The following is a 26339-nucleotide window of genomic DNA, read 5'->3' as shown; positions in this document are numbered from 1 at the left end:
CTCCTCTCCTGGATTTAAGCCATTTTTATGTCTTTTCTTTTTTCCGCCCCCTCTGCAGGGATTGAGGAAGCCCACGGTCACCTCCACACGTTATGGACAAATAAAGTGATTCAACGACTAAAAGCTCCAAACTATGTGGTAAAAAAAAAAAAAAAAAAGGAAATAAAGTGATGCAGGCCTGTGGTCCTTCAAGCTGCCATGTCCTGAGATTCAACTTTTGTTTTTTCTTCATTTTTTTTTTTTTTTTTAATTTTCTTTTATGACAAGTCTATCGAGGAAACTGAAATTTGACACAAATATCGACGTTTGTAAAATCCTCCACCTCATTTCACCGTCGCTCTCCATCACTGACCCTGGCAGGAAGTGGGATTCGCTCAAGGTGGTCTTCGTGAAAACTTTGGAAGCTTGGAACTAACGCGCGACATCATTTTCATCCTTAACACCAAGCGCATGAAGCCAAACTGAAGGACTGTGATTCCTGTGAAGATAATCCTGGTTCGTTGCGTCTGTTCATTAGTTGTTGGTGGACACCCTTAGAATAAAAGCTCTGGAAACGTAATCAAGTTGCTCAGCCGGACTCCCTGGTTTTTATGGGATGCACTCTTATGTATACGTGTCAGCAAGTTCATGTCGTTCTTCACTGGCTTACTCTGAAGGCCCCGGAGACACACACACACACACACACACACGGACCGACACACACACAAACACATGGACACATTTAATGTTTTATTAAAAAAAGAAGTTATAACAGTATATTTTATACACAACTATTTAAGAGGTTATAAGCCTATTAATATAGAGCATTTGTCCATTTTGACAAGCATGCCCACTTCACAATTCAAAGATAAAATAAAAATAAAGTGTGTCTGTGTGTGCGTGTGTGTGTGCGTGTGTGTGAGGGGAGAGATAAAAGGAGCGAAGGAAGAAAAAAAGTGGAGTTAAAAATAAAGACCAAGGACGGACTTTTAAAAAACAAAACCAAATAATATTTTGATCCTTCCCAAGTATCACACACTAGGTACCAAATACATAGTTACTATTAAAAAACAGCAAGTTTTTCCCATGCTGCGGTGTGCCGGCGGCGCCCCTTAGTGGCGTCAGGAGGCCAGCGCAGGACACGTCCACCCCAGCGCAGAGAGGAGAGAGGGAGCGAGTGTGCTCCGACCAACCTCAACTCCACACGAGAAGCATGCAGGTGCACGGGAGAGCTACAGCCAACACGAGGGTGTGTGTGCTTGTGTGTGTGTGTGTGTGTGTGTGTGTGTGTGTGTGTGTGTGTGTGTGTGTGTGTGTGCCCGTGTGTGTGTGTGTGTGTGTGTGTGTGGTTCAGGATAACGTTGGTGGTTGTGTGTCTTGGAAACTCCCCCTCGTCGCCCAGTCCGTCCAGTTCAAGACTCTACGTCTTCTTGTTGGGGAGTGTGTGTGCGCGCTTGGCTTTCTGCGGGGGCTACTTCATCGTGCTGCACTTCCACATTCCTTTATTACCTCTTCCATCATAAAGTGTCCCAGATCCCGCCATTCCTGGACGCAGAGGGCACTGGGGGGAGGTCTTATTAGAAAATTAAAAAATAACAAAAAAACATCAACGGCGAAAGGGAAGGAAGGGCAGCAAAGGAAGTAAAATTAAAAAAAAGATAAACATTTTTCCCCAGACTTTTTTTTTCTTCTTTCTTCTTCTCCGTAATAATTAAAAATCGAAGCTGCAACGGAAGTATACTGATTTACTGATTTATTCGACAATGCTTTTTTTTTTTCTTTTTTTCTCCTGAACTCAACAGTTAAAAACCAAACCAAAAACACAAAGGCCTATAAATATTTACCTCCTCGCTGAGTCGGGGAAAGGAAAAATGAAAGGGGCAGGAATTAGAAAATCAGCATCCGGCCGTTTGGATTCGGTTGCTGCTGCGTGTCTTCATTCAACCAAACAGGCCGGCGGATTCACATCACTTAAAAACAAAAGCTAAGATCCAACAAAACAAGATCATTTTTGAGGGGAGGGGGCAAATTAAATTAAAAAGACCCCATACATGCGGTTTGCTTCCTTTTTGCACTGCTCCATCACAAGTGAAATGCACATTTCTCAACGTTGGCGTGTGTTTTCAGCACTTTTGAGTACAATACTGCATAAAGGAAAAGTAAAACGAAAAATCCAATCATGACACGTGAAACAAATTAAACATGTCTGAGGTCACATCAGTGGAAAGGTTCAACCGAACTCGCACCTTCGTAGAACATTTGTGCTTGATAAGAATCAAGAAGAATGAGAACGTTCTTGTTTAAATGAGTTGTTATATTCGATAAACTTGCGGGAGGGGAGAGGGAGAGGTCTAAGCCAACTCTTCCGGCTGTGAAGCCAGTTTGCTTGCTCCCGCTTTGTCGGCGGGGAGGTAAGGATGGCAAACCTCACACACCGCGTCCAAATCCCATCCCCTCCCTCAAAAAGGTAAAAACATTCAAACGGCAATATACACCTTTGGGGAACCATCTCCTATAGCATACGGCTGATAGATGGTGATAAAAAATAATAACCTTCCTGCTGGAAGCTCTACACATCCAACTCTCCCTCAGACCAGTCAAGAAAAAAGAAAGAAAATACTATTTCATAGTTTTGCACAGACAAACTCTTCGGTCGTGGGGGTGGGGGCGGTGGGTACTCAAAGGGTGGAGGTCATGTCTTCATCAGTGCAGATTTCTGAGCTTCGCTTTGTGGGAACTGAAGATTGGGACGCCTATACGCGCGAGGCTCTACCGGGCTCACTGTGTCTCAAACCGGCACCCTAGTCTGAAAGTCACACTCATCTGTACAATCCTGCGCCTGCGGCCGAGTCTACGGAGCATCCGACACACACACCGAGCAACGAGCTAACTAAAGATCTGAGCCATCGAGGGCCTTGAGAGCGTTTACATCACACTAGCTAACACTACGCGGTCGCTCCCGTCCAAGTCCGCCGACCACAAAAGCCTACGTCGGCCCAATGAAAGCACCCCTCGGGTTTCATACCCTTAAACTGTACAAGGCGGAGGAAAAGCTCAAGCGACGACTCGTGTGTTGAGCAGGGTCAAACAGAAGAAGGAAAAAATAAGAAATAAGTCGGCTTCAAACACTGCTTTTTTTTTTCTTTTTCTTTTTTTTTTTTCACCTCCAACACCAACATTTTATTTCGACCCCCCTATCGGCTGTTTTTGGAAATATGGCTTGGTTGTTATTTCCGTTGTTACCTTCCGTTCGCCGTAGGCCCAGGGCGCAACGTGTGACGAGGGGTTAGGCGGACTCTCCGTCCCACCCCAAATCTGCCCGGATACGAGCGGCTCGGCCCCCCCCCACCCCCCCTTCGGATCCCTCGCTTCAATCAAAAAAGGCGGTTTTCACAACCCGGGGCCGTCTCCGCTGGTTCGACCGCCTAGAGCGCCCTCGACAAATTACTAGCTAGTCAAGAGTTTCACGAGGTCCGCCGTTGAGAGTGCCTCACTGATTGAAAGGTGTGTGAGGAAAAGTCACTTTGAACCCATCGGAGAAAACAGCAGATGCTCGTCGGAGCGTTTTGACCACCGACAAGCGCTCAAACGCGCGCCGCCCGGCCCGGCCCGTCCCGTCCCGTCCCGTCCCCGGCGGCGTTTTTGGGTGAACGCCTCGACGGATGACAACCGAGCTACGTGCGAGCGACGAGCATGAACATGAACCTTGTTTTTGAACCTTGTCTTCTTCAAAAAAGACAAACAAAAAAAACAAAACAGTGTGTGTGAGGTGGATGGGGAGGCGGCCACCTTTTTTAAACCTCCTCACCCCGCCAGGTAAGTCCGTTTTAAGTCCGGTTGCCGGGGGTGGGAGTGGGTTGGGGGTTTCGGGGACCACGGTTCACATTGACGGAAGGGGGCATGCGTCGGAGGCTCGCTCCACAGCTAACGGTGGAATGTGAGGAGGACAAGCCTGGATTCAACCCGGTTCCTTTTGGCTATACTCATTGAACCATGTGATCACTTTGATTAAAAAATAAAATAAATTAAATATAATATAATAATAAAAAAAAGAAACAACATGACACGGTGTGCTTATTGCCCGCGCTTCACTCCACAGACCACATGATTACTGCGGACCAGTGGCGTCGACCGAAAGCCGTTTCGGGCTCACGGCACAGAGGTAAATCCTGGCCCGAAAAAGGACTGCTCAATCTAGTTTCAATTCCCGGTGAGGCGGAACTCCCGCCTTCGGCGCTGACGGCGCGAGCCCTGAAATTCAGACGGTCAAGAAAAGCAAATGCGGGCGGAGAAGGCGGAGGAGGCTGGATCCAGGCTACCGCCGTACGACCACACATACCTTTTTTTAAAGGAGGTTGCGGAGAAGGGGGGGGAGAAAGGGTGCGACGACGGCGACCGTGACGTAGGGGCGGAGGCGGGCGGGGTTGGGGGGTAACTAAAGATCTGTGGTATACGCCGAGGGCTAAGCCGTAAAAATCCTTGTTTAGTAGTAGTAATAAAAAAAAAAAAAAAAGAAAGAAAGAAATAATCAAGTTGTTTAAATATGAATATTATAAGTCTTCTTCTTGTGGTTAGGAAATCAAATATAGTCTCTGGGTGTGTTCGGGGAGGAGGGGCGGGGCAGGGCCGGGCGGGGCGGGGCGAGGCGGGGCAGGGCCGGGCGGGGCAGGGAGGGGCTTGGGGGAGAGCGGGGGGAGAGGGCGAGGTCAGGGGGGGTTGGGGTTGTCCCGGCACTACAACTCCATGTCCTGAGCCTCGTCTTCCGAGAAATCCGACATGGAGCTTTCCGACGAGGAGTCGCCCGCTCCCTCCTCCTGCTCTTTGAGAGCCTCCTCCGTTGCATATTTTTGGATGTACTCTGTTGAGACAGAAGGGGGGAGGCGGAGAGAGAGAGAGAGAGAGAGAGAGAGAGAGAGAGAGAGAGAGAGAGAGAGAGATGAAGAGGGAGACGGAGACGGACAAAGAGAAACAACCGGGTCAGACGTTATTTATAAACTACTACAAATAGCTCAATGTTGATCATTGGACTGTTTGTGCTTTCATGAAGTTGTTGACACACGAGAAACAGTCATTAGTAACGTGGACATTATGAGCGGCTACAGCAGTCTATGAGGTCCAGAAAATTGCCGGAAAAAATTAAAACCTGTTCAGCTCATCCCGGTCAGTGCCTTACACCGTCAGAAAACTGAGACCCTAATGAATCATTCATATGACATCATCATTCATATGACGTCATCATGAATCATCTGAGAGGCAGCTTGACACCTTTTCTATCGACTGAAAAGGGAATAAACATTCTATTTTATTTTATTATTATTATTATTATTTTTTAATTGCGCCTGATTAAATGATGCATATTTTGAGCGTAAGGGGGCTTTGAACACACAGACCACCCGAAAACCTCATGACCTTGAGAGAAAAACTAAAATAAAATAAATAAAAACACTTTGGAAAACGTAGTGCTGTGATGCAGTAATGCCGTGATGCAGTAATGCTGTGATGCAGTATCGGTGACTTAAAATTGGGAGATTTGTGCGATTTTGACGACTGGATGACAGGCACTGTTTTTCTGAAAATGGCTCTGAAAAACCCAGCTGTCTTCAATCAACCTGGACATCCCACACACATGCTGAATGCTCTCGGTGCCTTGATTCTGGGTCTAGAGTTTCATGAGGCTGTGATTATCCTAGAGGTCACAATAGGTCATTTTATACAGTAAGCTCAAGTTTAAAAAATAAAATAAAATAAAATACTGTTATCACATTGAAATGCTTACTAAAGGCCGTAATTCACCACACGTGAATGAAGTTGGGCTCTTTGGATTCACAAGAATCTCAGCTTTGTAGCCCCACCCTAACTTCTACAACTCCATGAATGTTTAGGTACCACAGTGTGCAGAAAAAGGGAAAAGAAAAAAGAAAAAAGAAAAGGCGAATATAACATCTTTTCGCTGCGCGCCGAAAAACAGTTTGTTTAGGACCGTGACGCTAACATACCCTATGTAGCTGACATATTATGTCGGGCGTGGCTGCAAAGGTGAAAATCCTGCGGTTCTAATGAGCCCAATTTCATGCGGATATCTTGATGTGAGCGGTCAAGGGACCCGTTTGAATATAGTCATGCCCATTTACTTTTGTCAAAAAAAAAAAAAAAAAAAAGGAAAAGAAAAAGGTCGCCGACTTTGGAGCGATGTGACGTGACGTGGTCTACAGTTTCAGATTCATCTGGAAGTCTAGTTTCCCCAGCTTAAACTCGCCAAACTCGGACTGCGGGTTAAAGACAACCTTTAACTTTAACACATCATCGGTTGTCGCGGTCGCGACTCTTCGCATCCCTGGCGCCGCAGCGGCGGAAGGATCTTCTAAAATAAAATAAAAATAAATAAATAACCTCTCTCTAACGATACTAGTGCTGCTGCTTTCTAGGGAATGTTTATCTGGCGATGCCCGATGACACAAGGCAAGTGTGTAAAGCTGGGACGTGTTTCACACCTGCAGCTGGAGGAGGGCGATGTGTTGCAATGTGCGGTGTTTAAAACCAGCGGCGTGTTGATTTAAGAGAGCAACGTAAACACGCTGAGGGTTCTGACCAATGGGAAGCCAACGCTCCTGTTTGCTGTTCTGTCAGAACGCGAGCGCTGCGGCTCACTCAGCAACTCTGCCGTGAGCTTTATTGACTTTTCTTTCGGTTTGACTCCCCAAAATCTAGAAAAGGAGCTCGCAAAACTCACAGGTCAGGGACGGCAGGGTGAAATAAATGTTGGCAGCGTGGTATAACTCGTATCGTTTAGGAGAGGTTTTGTTTGTCCGTTTTGCGGGGTTATACAGGTTACTAATACTTTAGGACCAATTTTAACAAAGGCGAACACTGATGATGAGGGTTTTTGGCGGAGCAGATCACGGCCGCCATGGTGCGCCACGAGATGCCCGTGATCTGGGGGGGGGGGGAGCCCCGATTGAGATTTGTCGTCCCAGATGGGCGCAGTCGCGAATCACGTCTTTGTGCGACGTGGACTTGAACCACCAGTGCCTGGCGCGTTTGGCCCTGACTGTGTCGCGGCTGCATGGACGCGCACCTTTGATCTTCTGCTTGTACTCCTCCGGCCGGTGCAGGTACATGGCGGCTGCGTCTCCGTTCAGGGGGTCGATGGGATTGGGGTAGGCGAGCAGCTGGGGCAGGAACGACTCAAATATGTTGGTCAGATCTGGGGAGGGGCAGAAGACAATCACTACTGGTACTTAATACTAATACTACTACTTCGACTATTACTACTACTACTTCTCCTACTATCTACTACTACTACTATCTACTTATACTACTACTACTACTACTTCTACTACTACTACTATCTACTACCCAGAAACTCAGCAGCTGTTCCCATTGATACAGAACTTTGCATCTGGAAGGATGCGAAGGAGGAAATGACGCCAAGGTTTTCCCCAACCTTTAAACCTTTTACATCCAGGCTCAAAAACACTATATTTACAACAGATTTTCAGTGAACAATGAGCCTGTTTCGAATTACCTCTCCTTTTCTTCTTCTTTTTCTTTACCTTTTTATTTCGATGGTGTTATTCTTCTTTGCTTTTATAGAATGTCTTTTATGCTTTATGTAAAAAACCCCAATGAAGTGCCCATGGAAAGTCTTGTGCGAATAAAACCGGGGCCTTGAGAACGCTCATCGCACCGTTTTAATTTGTTAGGTTAGACGGCGATCGGGGTTCTTGGATGAGGTGCCGCAATAATAAAAATAATAAATCACACGCAAGCCTGAAAGTCCCAGAGGGATGGAGAGAGAGGGAGGGCCAGGATGAATCCAAGTCTTGATCGAATCAGGCTGCGGAAAACTCCTGCGCTATTGTCATCCACTGGAAAAGGACCTCAGGAAGACGAATGGAGCAAGTGCCGAGGCCCTTTGGCGTTTTTTCAGCGATTTCATCAATGGCGCTTCTGCGGAGATGAATGCCTCACCAGAAAAGAGACAACCTTTCCTTGATTTATGCTATCCATCAGAGCTTAAAACACCAAAAGAACAGCCCGAGAAGAATGGAGCCACGCTATAATATCCTCCAATCAGAGATTTTGTTCTACGTTGCTCAACGTATTAACTCGTTTTGCAATGTACCTGGAAGTATGGCACTTTGCGGCACTTATTCTAGAATAAGCGCTGTACAAATAACAAACGAACCGTTACGCGCTTCGGGGCTTCTACAGAACACACAGTCCCATGGAACACTCCTTTAGAATGCCAGCAAGAATAAATATGGGGGGCGGGTGTGAAACATCTGCTGGCCATATCACCGGGCCGTTTATACTGTTCAACCGACATTTACAGTATATTACTGCTAGCCGAGTAGAGGGGCCGGCCCTAATGAGAAATTAACGGCATATAAAGGAGGTAATGAGGGTGAGAGAGAGAGAGAGAGAGAGAGAGGGGAGAGCAGTATTAAAGACTCTGTGACACAATAAATGCCGTTAAGAGCATGACTCTCCCTCCCTCTCTCGCCCACTCTATCTCTCTCGCCGCTCTGACAGTAAATCACTCCTGTCAGGGGGAATGTTTCCTGACCTTGCTCGCTCAGGGTATTACCTCATTAGTGTTCCCTTCACCCCCACTAAGTAGATTAGGCCCGCTAGTGCACCAGCGGCTAGCGGTGCCGCAGCCGTTGGCCGGGGCCCGCGAGTGAGAAAACTAGGGCCGACGCTCCGGTTGGCGAGGGCCCGACATCCCGCACGCATTTTCGCGCGTACCACAAACACACACAAAGAAGAGCCGCTCACCGTAGAGAGCCGTCCATGTCTGGTTGATGACGTCTAAGCACACTGTTCCTGACCTGCGTGTCGACAGGAGAAAGAGAATGAAAAGGAGGAGGCGTTCCGCTCAAAGCAGCAGATGCATTTTCAAACGCAACACATGTCGACGCGGTCAAGGCAATGTGAGTGCCACGAGTACGGCACGGCAGCCTCATCTGTACACGCTCGGAGATTATTCAGATCAGATTCCTATTCTGGCATCTTAATCGCGTAATGCCTCTCACTATTTAATCTGCCGGGAATATAACAAATATTAGTCCTTGTAGGTCCTGGGGAGAAACCAGTTCACCTTGACCTAGGGTTTTGAAATTAATTAGGCGGAAAAATCTGTTGCCACAAAATGTACACCATACACATTTTAACAACATGTGGGTTAGGGCTGCACGATATTGGACAAAATTTACCTGACAATATATTTTCTTTCTGTGATATTATATTGTTGGGGTGGCACGATTCTCCAAATCTATAATTCAATTTGAATTTGGATTTTAGGGTCACGATTCCGTTTTCAGCACTGACATCTATGCAATTGTTAAGACTATCTAGCCTTGATTTGTAAAGATAAACAGATAATGTTCATGGATAATAATAATGATAACAAATAGATAGGTTTTTTTTGTTGTGGAATAAATATAAACAAAGCATTTCATACAATTTTACAGATAAAAAGAAATGCCTGGGAGCAGAAAGAGTCGGCTCTTTTCAGTAGGCCGGATCATCCGGATCACTTAAAAGAGACTTGTATGAGTATGTATATGTATGTATGTATATGTATGTGACAAATAAAAATCTTGAATCTTGAATCTTGACTTTTCAAAACTACTGCAGTGCGTCTCTTCTCCGCCACCCACCACTTCCGCTTCGTTCTTCCATAATCTGACTTTTTTCCTAATTTTACTTATCATATCAAAGCCGGTTCCGTTCAACGTTACTATGTTATCTTTGATATCACAATCCAAATCACATCCACAACGTTAACTACTCGAATGAAGCTCTTACTGTTGCCCACCGGCACCTCTCGCAAGCTGCCGGTGTCTGTTCTGCCTCGATAGATTTATGTCTGGATAACGTTACATTAGAAATCGCATTTATTTGGTTTTGGCGGTCAAAGAGCCATGTCTGACAGTATAACCCACAAAAATATGGGGAGAATCGGGAACCTGCTTGTGATTTCAAACTTCGAAATCGAACGCTCATTTCGATTTCGGAGTCATGACACCCCTAATGCTGTGTGGAAAAAATACAGGAATTTTCACCAGATGACTTGAATAGCTCTATTTGGAAAGAATGAATCATTCTGGAATGATTGGGGTGATTTTTTTTAGGAGAGTGCGGGAAAATAAAAATAATAATATATTTATTCCTGGCACATTTAGGCTATAATCTGTAAACTGTGACAGGAAGGTTTATTTTTCCCTTCATTTATGAAAAGAAATATCACTCTTTCTTATAAGGAACGATCAACAAAAAATAATTACAAACCAAAACTTTTTCAAGGAAATGACTCATTGGATGGATTATTACAACATTTGCCTTCCTGCTTCCGCGCGAGTCGGGAGCGTGACTGAAATATGCAAAAGTCAGGAACCGATCAGCAGGATCCAAATGGAAGTCTCTTACCGAATCCACGATTCTTGAAAATTTGTTCTCCATACCCACCACACCCTATCAAGAACCCTTCCTTCTTTTTTAAATTTACTTTTAAGTAAATCACGTTATATCAGACAGACTTCTCTTGAGGATTAGTCATGGAAAATGAGAACCGCGAGTTTTGCTTTGGTATCAAGCAGCAAAAAAGTTGTCGAGTGACGTGTTTGAGTTAATTTGCCTTACTTGACAACGCACGTCCTGCCATGTGACTATTGCGCATGTGCACATCGGGTTGAGGATGCTGAAATGATATATTTGGTGCAGCCCTAAAGTGGGCTCAAAACGTAATCTTGCCAGATTTCTGTAAATTGGAGAGCTCTGAAGAGTTGGCGAGCTCAACGCTGCCAAGACAGCTCCCGCTACTGCCAGCTGCACAGTGGGAAAGAACGGGAAAGCATCCAATACAATACATGCTCTAACTTACGCTTCATCAATGTTGGGATGAAAAATCTTATTCATAAATCCTGCAAGGCAAACGCAGACAGAAGATTTGGACAATGTTAGACAATGAATTGCACAAATGAAATTGGTTTCATGTTTGTGTGTCCAGGGCTAGACCTCCCTACCTATTGATGGCGATTTGAAAGGGTATTTGTCGGGAAGATCTACTCGCACCTTCCACACACCTCCCTCGTACGGTGCTGGAAGTAAAACAGACAGACAAACAAACAGCAACATAACAACAGTTTTAGGTACGTCCATTTAGCGTCCTCACGCGCTGAGGTTTTAGCAAGTGAATGCACGCTTTCCGACGCTTAGTTCTGAAACAGAAAACGAGATGCACATACACTAACGGTCTTCCTCTTTCCACAGCCTTCCTCATTTTTCTGATTATTTGAATTCATGTCTTTCAGCACCGGGTTATTGAAATGTCTTTGCCTTGTCCATTGGGATAACAGAGTGACATCCAGAAGAATGTGATTATATGAAATGGATGGGTATGTGTATGTGTGTGTGTGTGTGTGATCTCCCAGAATACAAGAGCGTAACTGGAGCCTTGCGTCCTGTCCCCGACCTGAAAAAGCTCACATTAAAACTCTTGACACTTGCCGAGGATGGATAAAGCTTTTGATGACAGCGCAGTGGACACACACTCAAACGCTGCTTTGGCGGGATGTTTTGGTGTGACAGCTGTTGCAAACACCGTAATGGAGAACTATTTCCTGTCCACATCCAGCGCTGTTCACACCTGGCTCCAGCCCTATCCTTGGGATCTCCTCTAACCTCTATGCCCAAAACAGAAGCGCTGGGATGCCTCCGGTAGCTGTGTTGTGATCTTGACATTTTGACCAAACGCTTGGATACAATCTTTTTTTTCACAGTAACGCAAATGGGATTTCAAACAATTCAAAAAGTGTTACTTTTTTGAAGGAAAAACGGAAGGAAATTTGAACTTTTCTGATCCCAAATACTGGCTAGTCAAACAAAAGGTCGAGAGCTGTTGTGTTGCCCGTGGAAACTTGACGTGCCATTCTGTGTTGTTCTTCCGACACGTTTGAAAAACGTCACGTTTCAAAAGCGATGATTAGGGCTAGAACTAATCATCTAATATAAGAGGAGGTTCAGTCTCTCGCTACTGAACTTATTTGTTGTCATTTTATAACGTGTGGTGGTGGCCGAACGCAACTGGCGGCTACTCAAGTATCGCGTCACGGCATTTTGTTGATGGCTGGCATCAACTGCCACATTAAAACTATTTGGGAATTAATTGAAGTTGTAGAACGGTTGCTGACAAGAAGCTCTCCTTGCATCACAAATGACAAGACCTTGGAATTACATCCAGAAGCTGGCGTTTTGTGATGGAAATTAACTTAAATCCAACCTGCAGCCCTTTGTGACGCATCATGGCTCACTAATCTTGTGCAGTTGGAAAAAATGCTGTCACGCGGGACATGTTCACCTGCCGGCATCACGTGTTGTGGGTGGTCAGATTGGCATCGCATATGAAATAGCTACATCAAATACACAGTGCACTTCGGTTGCACTTCGGTCTAAGTTTATCTTTACACAATTTGGATACAAGTCCTGTGTTCACGCCTGGTGGATGGAGAGGGCCAAAGTGGTCAAGGTTTCATGATGCTATACATCATGCCTTATCAGTTAAGGCATGATGTTTCAAATTTCATAGGAAATAACACATAAAATAATCACTTACTTCCTTGTGGTCCGAAAAACTTGACTACAAATTCATTGAGTCCGCTGAGGATGGTGACTTCATGCTTGCTCTCGATACTGCATGGACGTTAAGGACCCATGAGGCAAACAATATCACACAAATTAAGAACTCAAATGAACATGTCTCTCAAATTTCATTGCTCCCGTCACCTCATCCACAGTTGGCACCAAAACAGAGAAATGATGGCTTCCGGCAGATAATTAAAAAACAATAATGCAGTATCATTCTATGGTTCCACCTCATGCCTTTCAATTCTATTGGAGAATCCAGACAATTACCGCCAATGATAATCATCAGCGACCCGCCGACTCTTCATTCTGTGCACTGAACTCGAGTGCTGCGATGCCTACAAAGACGCTCAAGAATACTAGACTCTCAGTCCTTCAATGACAGGCAAATAGAAAATAAGACCATGAACACAAACAAACAAAAACAAAACAATAGAAGATAGTCACAGCTCATAGCTGAATTCTATTACCAGGGATCACTCATAAGAACACTTAACTACCGTGTCTATAATGACCGAAAGGGCAATCAGTTATTTTATTGCAAAATGTCTCAAATGCTCAAAGTTAATGGTTACTTCATTTAACGCTGGCATAAATAGCTGTGAATCCTTTAATACAGCCAGCAGGAAAATAGTCAAATGCAGAGCATCTAAACACTGCTGTACTTCTAATTAACCTCAAAAACGTCTTTCAATGTTGATTATACGCTGTTGCTGCATGGGAATTTCAATACAATCCTGTATCAAAAAAATAAAAATAAAAACGTAATTCTGTGTAGCCACTTGTGAAGCATTACCTCCTTCAACAAACACATTTCTGACCATATGATTATTTAAAATCTAGGCTATAGGCTCTATGTATTGTATCTCTGTAATCATGTGGTACAAAAATGAATTTAAAAAAAAAGCTTTGACCATCTGTAAGCAGCGTGTGCTCCAAGGCAGAATAACAGTAGTTTGAGGCTTGGATGTCATCTCACAATGACACTTGAAATGACTCATGCAACACACAACACTTTGCAATAGTCTGCAAGGACCTTGTGACTCTGAAAATGAAAGCAACTGTTGGAGCTTGAAGACTGCTCGGCATATTGATATATTCTAATGTGATTCACCTCTGAATATACCAGCAGCCTGAGCCAATAACATATGCAACCCGTGACGTTTTTCGTCTCGATGGCTGACTTACTAGTTAGAAATGTTCCCGGCCATTAACATGCAAAACTATGCCTGCTTCAGACATAATTACAATAATTAAACCCCGCCAAACAGGCTTTTATTTATTCATTTATTTATTAATTTTGTCTGAAAACCATGTGGTTAAATTCTGTATTACATTCCCACTCTGTTCTGTTACACTTAGAACTAAATTAATCACTGGTAGATAAATCCCCTGATGCCTTTTTTTAGAAGGGGCCAAGACAGGGCAAAAACAGAATGCAGAGACAGGAGACAACAAAACAAAGAACATAACCAAGAGAAAAACAGAGGGAGAGAGAGAATCAGCCCTGGCCCGTGAAAGATGAAGGACGGAAAGAACTGTGTTCTCGCAAGCCACAAAGCAGCAGCCCCAACCGAGTGTGTATCCCATTAGCAGTGGCGCTGACCCCCAACGGGTTAAATCAAACGGGCGGTGTATTTTAAGCTCCGGCTGAATCTGTGAAGGGCACACTGAATCCCCCTGCTTCGCCCGGGAAATGTGTCGTCGGCGGCGAGAAGGGAAAGTTCTCTCCGACGCCTCTCAAGCCGAGAGGCCATTTTCATCAAAAGAAGGTCCGGGCGGAGCGAACGGATGTGAAGCGCACGCTGAAGCAGGCCCGTAAGAGGCAAACTCACATCCGATGACGTACTTAAGGCGACAAACGTTCAAGAGTATCTACGCGCCATTCACACTCATCCGCTGTATCCTCCTGCCCTTCACGCGAGGGCATTTGCGCGGCAAAGCAGCAGGGAAAATCACTGGTGTGTGAAGGTATGTCTGTAAGGTCGTCTACAGCAAAGGAGGGTCCCAATCCCCGCAAGGGGGGGATGGGACTATGTGTCAGTGGCTGTGTACATGTGATAGAGAGCAGTGCTGAATGGGGGTCGGCGTGTTATCAATTAGACTGAATCAACAGTGATTCTGTCGCAGGAGTCCAGTCAGATACTGCAGCAGCAAGGGGCACCTGCCGGATCAGGCTGCGGATATCCGTGACCCCTTTAAACTTCCAACCCGGGACAATGAGAAAGCTCTTTTTTGAACACGATTGGTTTATGTGGGATGAGGTATCTTGCAGGCACAGTGATCTAAGACATTACAGCCACGTGTGAGGATGCACTGCGAGCCCGAGAGAGCAGTCATTTCTCTCACTTGGATGTAAATCTTAACACACTGTCGCACCATGTGTCACACATCATCTCCATCAGCTGTTGTGTTGAGTGAGGTGCACAAATTTAAAATCAAGGGAATCTGGTCAATTTTTCCATTGCTCTGTGACCCCTCGGTGCCCAGGCCCCAGCGTTTTTTGGTTGATATGAGGAGCGGGAGACCACGGACAAATAAATAACTACCCTTGTCAAGCCATGTTCATTGCAAGCATGAAGAGGTTTGACAGGTTTGTTGAAACAGCACTGGGCTCTTGCCGCAACATGTAAAAATTACCATGGTTAACTGGATGGTGGCAGTGGATTACCAAGTGAGCAAAGTCGACAGAGACCGCTGGCAGTCGGAGAGAGAGGAAAGCTATGTAGTTATTATGTGACGGAACTTCTAAGACAGGAAACATTTAACTGACAGGGAGCCACTGGATTGAAAATCTGAGGCTGGAGATGTAGGACGAAGCCTGTTTTCGAAAGACACACCTGCATGTTCAAAATGTTCAAGCTTAAAGGAACAACATTTTTGTTGGGGTTCAAGCAATTTTCAATTGCCACCTACACAGGTTTCTCATGTATATAAAAGGCTTTAAGACTTTTATTTCCACACTCAGTACTCCGAAACACATGTACTTTCACATACAATTGTGCACTTTTCTGTCCTCTGCCTATAACTGCAGTCTGTTCATCCAGTCTCCTTCCTAAGATTAGTATAGATAATACATAAACTGTGTGCAGAGCTAGGTCAAAAATATCTGTTTACATGCACATATAATCAATTACACTGAGCCCGAATGAGCAAAGCCGAACAATAAACAAAACTGTGGTTTAAGTCTTTTCTTCTAAGTTTTTAGCGGTGCTTTTCCTTAAGACTGCACTCTAAATAAATTTGATTTATTTATAATGCAGTCTATAGTATATATAGTATTTATAGTGATTCTATCAGTAGATAGATCAATTAGGCTCAGGGGGGAGTCTTTATTTATCATGAATTCCCATTTCAGAATGAAAGTCTAAAGGCTCAGGTGGGGCTCAGGTATAAAAATATATAGTGAAATAACCTTTCTGCGGGTGTGGTCTAAATATGGCTGTTTTTGCACTCTCAGTCTGCTATCCCTGCCTGACCCATGTTTAGAATAACCTTTCCTGGCCAACTACTTTCTAAATCTGGGGGGAAAAAACAAACAAACATGATGGTTCATCATAAACAGCATGTTGACCAACAATACGGTCCAAACCATACCATACATAGCGAGGAGCCAATACGTCTTACAACAGTCTGATGATCAGCAGGGCAGCATATTTAATTAGAGAGAAAAATGATATGATGGTCCATTTGAAGTTTGTTCTTTCCTGAATCAAAATTGTCCTTATTTCTTAGTCAAGCACAGTCATGGTGTCGGTGTAGCCAGTATGGTTACAGTATGGTAAGTTATATTGCCAAGGACATCGCTGGCCAGGGCAATGAATTATCTGGACAACTTGAGGAATCCCCTGCGTTGAGTACATTTTCAATGCACTATGGAGCATCTCAACCGGGGATTCCAAAACAGACGGACTAAGGAACGAGAAATGCCAAAACATATTTAGGACGCTATTCAAATGTTCCTTTTGTTTTGTGTGTGTGTGTGGTATGTACAATACATACAACAGTTTTGAGGAAAGGATGGGTGTGCATACACTAACAGCAGGTTAGCACTAGCACAATATGTACCAGACCAGGAAAGCGTTTGTGGCAGACATCTATTGTACTGTTGTAGACTGCAGCATCGAAGATGCTTCCATTAATAGTCAGTGATCCTTCACAAGAGCCTGGGATGGCGACGTTGGATTTTAAGTCAGGATGACGATTTGGGGTTTTTAGGTCCACTCTCAATGGACAAAAGGGAAAGGGCCGCACACTGGTCTTGGGGATGGAGCTAGAAACGGCTTTGCCTTAGTCGCAAATTATTGCTCACTTTACCCAGAATCCCAGGGAATACACCCCTATCTCATCCTCCAATCAGCATGGGAATGCTTTACTGCCTGCTGGCCTTGGACCAGGTATAATCTGCCCTAATTTTGTACCTTTAATTACAAAGGAAATGATTGTGAGTTTATCGCTGTCCATTACCTTTTTTCTGAGGGCAGGTAAGCCACTGTAAAGTTAGCTTGGCATTCAACTCTAACATCCATGTATTATAACTTTTTTTGAAAAGTCTATCTTCCATTAAGAGTTGTGGCACAGTGAAATTTTTAGCTCACACACACACACACACACACACACACACACACACACACACACACACACACACACACACACACACACACACACACACACACACACACACACGTACACACCCCCCCCCCCCCCCCCGGACAGCAACAAAAATCAAAAGGGATCGCAGATGAGGCAGGAAATATTAGCTTCAGTCCTCAGGGCGAGAGGGTCGAATGGTTTTCTCTCCCTCCCGATAACACCAGGAGAGACATAGACGCATAGCTTATACAGCACTGTCGACTAGTTGTACTTCTGAGAGCACAAACTCTATTATGCAAAAGGAAGCGCAGAAAGGGCTTTTACTCCTGGAACACAATAAGAGCTGGAGTGGTGAACTCTACAATGTCCAACCACCAACAATGCCGTTCTTTCTCCTGCTTTCTCACATGACAGGGCCCAATGCCCACTCTCTGATAAGAGGCCTTTCTGGAAGAAAAGCACATAAACAGAAGCAAACAATGAGAGTGTGGATCTGTGCGGAAAGATGCACTTTTTCCATCAATGCGGTGGACCAAATTTTAACTGCATGTAAGACTTTGGAATAGGATTGGACAAATCATCTATCTTGTTCAATTAAGTATCACAGGGAAGTATAAAGGGAAGTCCTACAGTAGAGGTTAATATAGAATAAGCATTTTTCCAACAGGCCAGTATGTAGGAACATATTAAAGTATGTTCCACAGTAGGCTTAGGGGTTGGATAGGAAATGGATAAATAAAATCCATTCCATCCATATAAATCCAAAATCTGTATGTTGAAATTGAGGCCAATTAATTAAAATTTAAGACTATTGAGTGTCTTTTAAGGTCTACAATTTGTAAAGCGCGCATACTGTGTGTGTGTGTGTGTGTGTGTGTGTATATATATATATATATATATATATATCTCTATCTCAACCACAACATTAAAATCACTAACAGGTGAAGTTAATAACATCGATCATCTCGTTACGATGGCACTTGTCAAGGGGTGGTATATATGAGGCAGCAAGTGAACAGTCAGTTCTTGAAGTTGATGTTTTGCAACAGGAAAAATGTGCAAGCGTAAGGATCTGAGCCACTTTGACAAGGGCCAAAACAGCAGGTCTTGTGGCGTGTTTCTGGTATGCAGTGGTTACTACCTACCAAGAGTGGTCCAAGGAAGGACAACTGGTGAACCAGCAACAGGGTCATGGGCGCCCATGACATTGATGCACGTGGGGAGTTAAGTCTAGTTTAGCACAAAATGCTGAAAAAGTTAAAGCTGCTATGATAGAAAGGTGTCAGAGCACACAGTGCATCACAGCTTGCTGCGTATGGGGCTGCGTAGCCCCAGAACGGGCAGAGTGTCCATGCTGACCCCTGTCCGCACCCCAAAGCGCCTACAATGGGCACGTGAGCGTCGGACCTGGACCATAGAGCAATGGTGATGAATGAATCACATTTTCTTTTACATCATGTGGATGGCAGGGTGTCTGTGTGTGTTATTTACCTGTAGAAGAAATGCTACCAGGATGCAGTATAGAAGAAGGAAAGCCAGTGTGATGCTCTGGGCAATGTTCAGCTGGGAAACCTTGGGTCCGGGCATACAGTACATATGGTTGTTACTTTGACACGTATCACCTACCTAAACATTGTTGCAGACCAAGTACACCCCTTAATGGCAACGGTATTCGCTGATGGCAGTGGCCTCTTTCAGAAGGATAATGCGCCCTGCCACACTGCAAATTGTTCAGGAATGGTTTGAGGAATATAAGAGTTCATGGTGTTGACTTGGCCTCCAAATCCCCCAGATCTCAATCCGATCATGAATCTGTGCGATGTGCTGGAACAACAAGCCCGACCCATGGAGGCCCCACGCTGCAACTTCCAGGACTTAAAGGATCTGCTTCTAACGTCTTGGTGCCAGATACCAGAGGACACCTCCAGAGGTCTTTTAGAGTCCATGCCTCGACGGGTCAGAGCTGTTTTGGCGTCACGAGGGGGAGCTACACAATTATTAAGCAGGTGGTTTTAATGTTGTGGCTGATTGGTATATATACACACACACACACACACACACACACACACACACACACACACACACACACAGTGTGCATACAATTTCTGTTTATTAACTGTATAACATTGTGCCAAATAGGATTACTGTATGACCTTTACTACACTGAACAGAGCCTGGGAACGCAGGCTGCTAGCGTAGCACAGCAACCATCCGAGGTACAGGCCTCAGCAGGCAGAGCCAGAGAAAGGCAGTAGCTGTGAGAGGGTGATTAAATCAGCTTCATGCCAAACAAACACTCTTCCCTCCCTGCAGCCGTCTCCAGCCAACCACACTGACCCACTCAAACTCCGGCTCTCCCATATTTTCTATCACGTGACATGGCTGTTTTTTTTCCCCCCATTGCTCCGTTTGCTTCCCTTTATTGTTCTTACATTCAGGATCTTACCGAATAAAAATGCGAAGGCCAATGCACTGATAAGGACATAGCAAAGAGTCTATATCATCTTGTGAAAGGAAGGAGTCGACAAGGGCATTACAAAGGGAGACTAGCCCTAAAAAGATTAAATGTAATGCCACTTTTCAACACATGATAGCAAGAGTGGCAAAGCTGCTTGATTTGGGCATATAAAAAAGACGAAGGTTGATTTTGTTAGAGGGGAAAAGTGGCTAATTGTCAACCCTCCTTTACTGAACTGGCAACCTCACAGAATTTAAAGTTCACAATGGCTGCAACCATCTCTTTCTTTCTGACCATATCATTTTGTTGTAGAAGGCTTACTGTAGACACACACATTAGCTGCTACTTCACTGAGACAAAAATAAGCTGTTTAGCATAACGGTACCAACACTGGTGTTTGGTGATTCACAAGCTAATGCCATGCATGGCTCCATGTATGCGATGTTACCAAAGTGATCTAGAAAAGGGCTGTCACAGTGATGACATTTTAGTTGACGATTAACTGTCATACATATGATTGCGATTAACAAATAAAAGAAACGTCATTCATTTTATGCCACAATAATATTGGCAGTAAATGAATCAATAATGCATGTTATAATACATGTCTACATATTGCAGAAGATCAATTTATTGACATTGAAAGTGGTGGCAGACAGTATTTTCTTCACCTAACTGATGGAAACTCACCTCATTCCCATTCTATTGATTGCAACATTTCTTACAGTGGTTTAAAATCCCAAATAATTTTAGATGGAAACATATGATTGTGATCTTTTTTGTTGTTCCGCAATCTACTTAGTGTGATGTGATTATGTAATAATTGTAAGAGCCCTAATCCAGAAAAGTTCTGTAATGTTCTGGATAATGTTGTCCCCCCCCCCCCCCCCTTAGTCTCTCTTTGTAAAAGTATGGCCCCCGGTTTATGCTGTTGTTGTTGTGGTGTATTCTGCGAGGCGGCGGGGCCCCTGGCGGTCCCTGCCCGCCCCGATAAGTGAATGCAGGTGGACCAGTAGGACAGAAACAGGCCTGCGAGCGTCTCCCAGCTGTTCTCACTTCCCTCCCCGTCTCTTCCTGCAGGCTCCCCGGGGGGGGGGGGGGGGGGCGCTTTCGGCTCTCGCGTCTCCCCTCCGGCGCTGTGCGGCTCTGCGGAGTCGTGGGTGGTTGGTGGAACTGCACAAATAGTTGTTGTGTTGTGATTGACAAAATAAATGAACTTGTTGCGTTCTGGTTACGTCCTCTCAAAAGTCAAACACGGCCTCCAAGCAACACGCGGGATCAAAAGTCCCGAGGAGTGGAGCACAGGTTCTCATCGCGGGAGGGTAGAAATGATTAATTCTTGGTCTGCATCACCCGGGGCAAGGGCCAACTTCGCTCTTGTAATGTTAACTGCCATATTTAACTGCCTTTTGATCGTTTTGGTTTTTTTTGCTATCCTAATGTTATCCCAGCCAGGTGGTTAGTTATCAATGGCTGCTGATTAAATGCAATAACAACTTGACTGTGGCAGTTAGGGTTAGCACTTTGACAGTCCACACCTGTTCAGCGAGAAGCTCAAAGTTGTGGAATAAGTTCAAGTGAACAAACAGCTGCCACGCAAGGCGGATAGAAGGTTGAGCCTTTATCAGCTGCCTCTGCCAACTTTCACCCAGGCCCGTGCGGCACGCCGGTGATATAATGGTCACAGTGTACTTTGAGCAGGTCAATCGCTTGGAGCGAGTTTCAGCGCGACACAACCTAGCTGAAGCGTTTCCCGAGCGAATGACAATTCAAAAATGTAGAGTCTCAACTCACATTGCCCTTCTTCAAAACAGCTCAAGACAGTCGTCGGCTCTGGAAGCGTCCGGCTCCTCCTCCTGACACAATTAGCCTTTTGAATACAATGGAGAGAGTGCCAGCATGAGCAGCCTGTACAAAAACAAAAAAACCTTGGGGTGTGTTTTACATATCAATAGACGTACGGCACCAAAGGTCTGACTCGTTGAAATCAAAATGTACGCCTTTTAGCTGCTGGAGTATGTACTGAACCTACTGGGTGTTTTTTTTTGTTTTTTTTGTTTGTTTGTTTGTTTTTTTACATTCGCTGTTGAGAATGGGAGTTGAACGGGAATGTATTAGCAGAGTTTATGGCAAATGTATCGTGTCAGGAAATTGGTAATTATGAAATCTAACAGAGGAAATGGATGATATAGAAAACAAATGCACGTTTCGACAGGTATGTGAATGCGTTAAAGCTATGCAACTATTCTTACACCAATTCCTGACAGAATTCTATTACGTCACCTGGTGTGGAGATGAGTAGTAGATTTCAAACGTGAAAACACACATCCAAACATATCCACCTCCCCTGAGGCTGACGCACCTCGGGATCAGCCATTTGAACTCGCGCTACAACATCCCTGGCAGCACCGATGAATATTATTCCCTCCGATCTATGATTCTCATTTCCCAATATGCACTTGGGCCAAAACGAGCGTGCGTGTTGTCTGCGCTTGCTCTAAACGCGAGGAAAGATCAAACCGGCGCTCCACAAATAAACAGGAACATCGCAGCCACATAGCGTGAGCCGTGCAGTTTTGTGACTCTGGAGGCTGCAGAGGGAAACCTGGGATGAATAGCCAAACCAAGCCGTGCACGTTTGTTTCTCCGTCAGATAAAGATGTACATTTAATGATCTCGCTGCTAGTTGAGTGGCAGCTGGACCTGTTTAGCCCGGCGCATGAGCCCGAGTTCTTTGTTTATTTCTGGTGGGGAGGGTGAGACCCTCCCCTCCCCACCCCAGCCCACCCCAAACACGATCAAACATGATTCCCTGAGTTTCTCCTCTTCTCAACCCTTCGCTAAGCCAAGAGTCTATTTACAGCAGCAGCATTTTGGTTTGTGCATGTGCGTATACACAGGAGATGATAGCTGGTGATCATCAAAGCTGCCCCGTTATCGAGCTGGGCCACAAGAAACAATGGCCTGAATCCAGAGCGTTTGTCTAATGAGTCCCACCTCAAACAGGGGAGAAAGCTACACGTGGATTTTCACACTTGAACGGGGAGACGGCGAGATGCTTTGAGGCTATGCATCGCCCGAGTCTAGGACTGTAGGAGTCGTGGGCGCGCGCGCACACACACACACACACACACACACACACACACACACACACACACACACACACACACACACACACACACACACACACACACACACACACACACACACACACACACACACACACACACACAGAGAGAGAGAGACACACACAGAGAGAGAGAGAGACACACAAACACACACACACACACACACACACACACTTTTATCAAGCTAATGCAGATGACAGCCACGCAGCAGCAGATTATCAGATAGAGACAAATGGAGGGTGTGGGAAGAACTATGCGGGGGATCCACTCTGTCAAAAAAGGTCTTATTGGTCTTAGATTAGACTCTTTGCAAAAATGAGTTATTGTAAGGTGGGTAAGGCTGAACAATTTGGGAAAATAATCAAATTGCTATTTTTTTGGACCAATATTGAGATTGCTATTTATTATGCAATTTTCGATGCGATAAGTTGTCTGACTGACTGTATTATTCACTAAACACAAGCAATAAATCTTTCTATAGTAGGACTAACAACTTTAGATACAACAACATATAAACTGCTCTTTCCTGTAGGCCACGCCTACGTGTTATGAAGAAATTAGATGAATATTGATGCACGAATTGATATGAATAACATCTTTATTTCACTATTGAATTGTAAAAAGAAAAACCCTTCAAACAAAGTAGAATAATGACTGATTGATTTAACTTCAAGCCTTGGGGGTTAGAGAGTCACGGAGAAAGTGTCTCCATTACGCACGGTTTCGTTCCATAAGGAGACGTAAAATAAAATAAAAACACACTGTTCTGGTGCGCCGACCGCACGCATCTTCGGTACCGTTGCAGAAGGAGAAAGGTGCACAAAATTCCGCCCCCCCAAATCCCCCTCCGCGCACGCAGGCCGCCTATCTCACCTCAAGGAAGAGCCGGCCCGGTAAGACTGTGTAACATAAAAAATATATATTATTATTATTTTTATTTTTTCTAATCACAGCCTTTGTGATTTGAAAATTGCATTGCATTAAATTGCGATGTCGGTTTGAATTTGATTAATCGCTCAGCCCTAAAGGCGGGTACATTTGTTGAATCCCACATTCATTGTGAAAGGCCTAATGTTTCTGCTTGATAATCAATGTGTAGCTCATGCAAAGCAGCAACAATGCACCTGAGTGACAGAGGCCAGCTGAGGTCCCTTGTGCCACAAATACAGAAAAAGAGAAACTTCGGTCCATCTGTTTTCCTGAGAGAACTCAGTCAGGCGTGCAAGCAGCTTCCTCGTATGAATTGTGGGATTAACAGTGAGGGCCTCAAATCTCCTACTGTCACATATGCTTTGCTCATAGACACTGGAGAACACGCCTGTCAATCAAGCTAGAGGGGCCCACATCTCAAAAGGTTATTTACAGCGTCACCTTTTGGGCACTCAAAATCTAAAAAAAAACCCCACATTGTGGAAATAGGCAATACTAGATGGTCGTTGCCCTATTTTTATGTTAAGTTCAGGACAAATGATACGAGTTGCACCTTACAATTCTGATTGTGTCGCCAGTATTCTCATAGCCTACTATAATCTACTGGCTTATTCAAAGTAGTCAATTCTCAGTTAGTGTGTGAGTGTGTGTGTGTGTGTGAGAGCTTCTCTCAGAGGTTAAATATTAACCTAGAACTACGGCCAAAATTAAGCAGAAAGTGAAATTTGGCTTTCAGGGTCAAATGCACATTGCAACGCCTTAAATCAGTCAGGCTAAACATGCAAAAGGATAAGGCATCAATAAGGGTAAAAGTATAGGAGCATTTGTAATACTCCAGTAACCTAACTGCTTTAACAGTACGATGTATCCATTACAAGAAAGCATATTGTTTCTTGGTTAAGCAGCAGAACTTTCCGTGTTCCCTTCACAGTATCAATATATTCTGTTCACTCAATCTCTCGGTCAGGTGCAGGCGTGGACCTGCTGGCTGCTTCCCTACTGTTAAGTGTCGTTTCGCTGGTTCAGCCATGCAAAAACAGAGCGCAGTGCGGTTGAATGTCCTGTGACCGTGTGACATGGTATGACATAGTGTGACACGGCGGCAGGGGGCGGAGGTCGGTGAGTCTCCTGTAAAACGGGAGAGAGACAAAAGACTGACGCCGCTGATGCCGCCCGGATGTCAGGCCGCGAGGGCACAATGGGGCTGAAACCCCCCGGCCGAAAGGAGATAAAGCCAGGATTGGTATTTCACGCGAGGAGGATAGCGGGCCGCAGGGACCGGAGAGTTAGACGATCAAATAGGCAGGAAGGCAGTAGACCTTGACTAACGCCCCACCACCAGCACCATTATGCACGACAAGTTAGCTACTCTAGCACAGCTCAAAATGCCCTTTTAGGATGTAACTGTAGAAACCTTTGAAATGTTTTAATACATTTCCAAAAAATAAGTTGCCGTCACACCCTTCAAACAAAAAAAATAATAATAATCTTACACAGATTTGGGGAGGGGCAAGGCTGTTGGCTCCCGGTATTATAATAGACTGAAGGCCCAATGAAGTATGCTCTGCCTACAACAATCCCCCCCAAACAGTCCATCTCGTATCCAATTCACTGCCGGCCATGCTTCACAAAACTACTATTCAATTGCGTCGAGGTCATCCTGCAGCCATGGGGAGCCTATCAGACTGAGTGGACATGCCTCTTAAGAACCATGATGTACTACTGTATGTTCGGTGATGTAATAAGCTTTTGTCTCTGGAGAAATGTTCACCTTAAGACAGCCGGAGAGAATCACGTCATGAGCGGTAAAGAACACCGTATCATTTTCACAGAGTACACTCCGATTATAAAAGGCTGCCTCCGCAGACTGTTGTGGGGCAGATTGATAGGTTTGATTGAATACTTTTAAACGACCTAGCGTTGCTTTCATTACCTAGATTTGTTTTTGACTGAAAAAAAATTACCTTGACACCACCCTTTGGTTTCTAAAAGAGATAATCATAAGCCTTGAGTTTGGATTTATGCTCACTGCCGACTTGCAGGAAACGGAGCTAAAACGTTGTACATTTGGGCAGCATGGAGGAGCCTTTGTGTGCCAAGGCGGGGGAAGTGAAACCTCCAGTCAGTCAGAGGAAGGAGGAAACACGCCTACCTTTCTTGAGCGTGAACGAGAGCTCTGTCAATCAACTCTCTTCAGCCTTAATATCCTCTTTATCTTCTGCTTTCCGCTTGATACATCATGATTAAAAGCTGCATTGGATCCTCCTTTGTCGCTGTCCAGATTGAAATGACTCAAAACCATGTGATTAGGTGATTTGTTTCATATCGCAGATAAAAGCTATGATTAATAAACTTGGAAAAAAATAAAATAAAAAATGTCGCAATGACAAAATCTGTCATTACTTGAAAACATGAACAACCTCCATGATGGACCCAGATGCGCTGGCTCGGTGCTGCTTCGGCAAAGAAAGTCTGAACGAATTTTAAATTGTCCCTTGTAGATCTCATATGAGTGAAGATTCAGCAACTGGATTGCTTATTTCTTTCTTTGGAACAGGATAGTATGGAAGCATGTGAGAATGGCTCTGATGCATAGTCTGAGT

At 44.7% G+C, this 26339-nt stretch overlaps 1 protein-coding gene across 1 annotated transcript in view; it reads right to left on the bottom strand.

Annotated features, from left to right (window-relative positions):
- Positions 1–716: 716 nt before the first annotated feature.
- The window catches only part of ube2h (ubiquitin-conjugating enzyme E2H), a 31596-nt gene continuing 5973 nt past the window's right edge, over positions 717–26339 (bottom strand). Inside the window, exons 2-7 of the mRNA XM_080022396.1 lie at positions 12599–12675; positions 11010–11084; positions 10868–10907; positions 8761–8813; positions 7055–7183; positions 717–4837 (exon numbers count right to left, since the gene is read on the bottom strand). Coding sequence (XP_079878522.1) covers positions 4713–4837; positions 7055–7183; positions 8761–8813; positions 10868–10907; positions 11010–11084; positions 12599–12675 — 499 coding nt within the window. The 3' untranslated portion in view covers positions 717–4712. The remainder of the gene's footprint in view (positions 4838–7054; positions 7184–8760; positions 8814–10867; positions 10908–11009; positions 11085–12598; positions 12676–26339) is intronic.

Source organism: Zeus faber (assembly GCF_960531495.2).
Source record: "Zeus faber genome assembly, chromosome: 21".
Taxonomy (NCBI): domain Eukaryota; kingdom Metazoa; phylum Chordata; class Actinopteri; order Zeiformes; family Zeidae; genus Zeus; species Zeus faber.
This window is presented reverse-complemented; position numbering and strand designations above follow the sequence as displayed.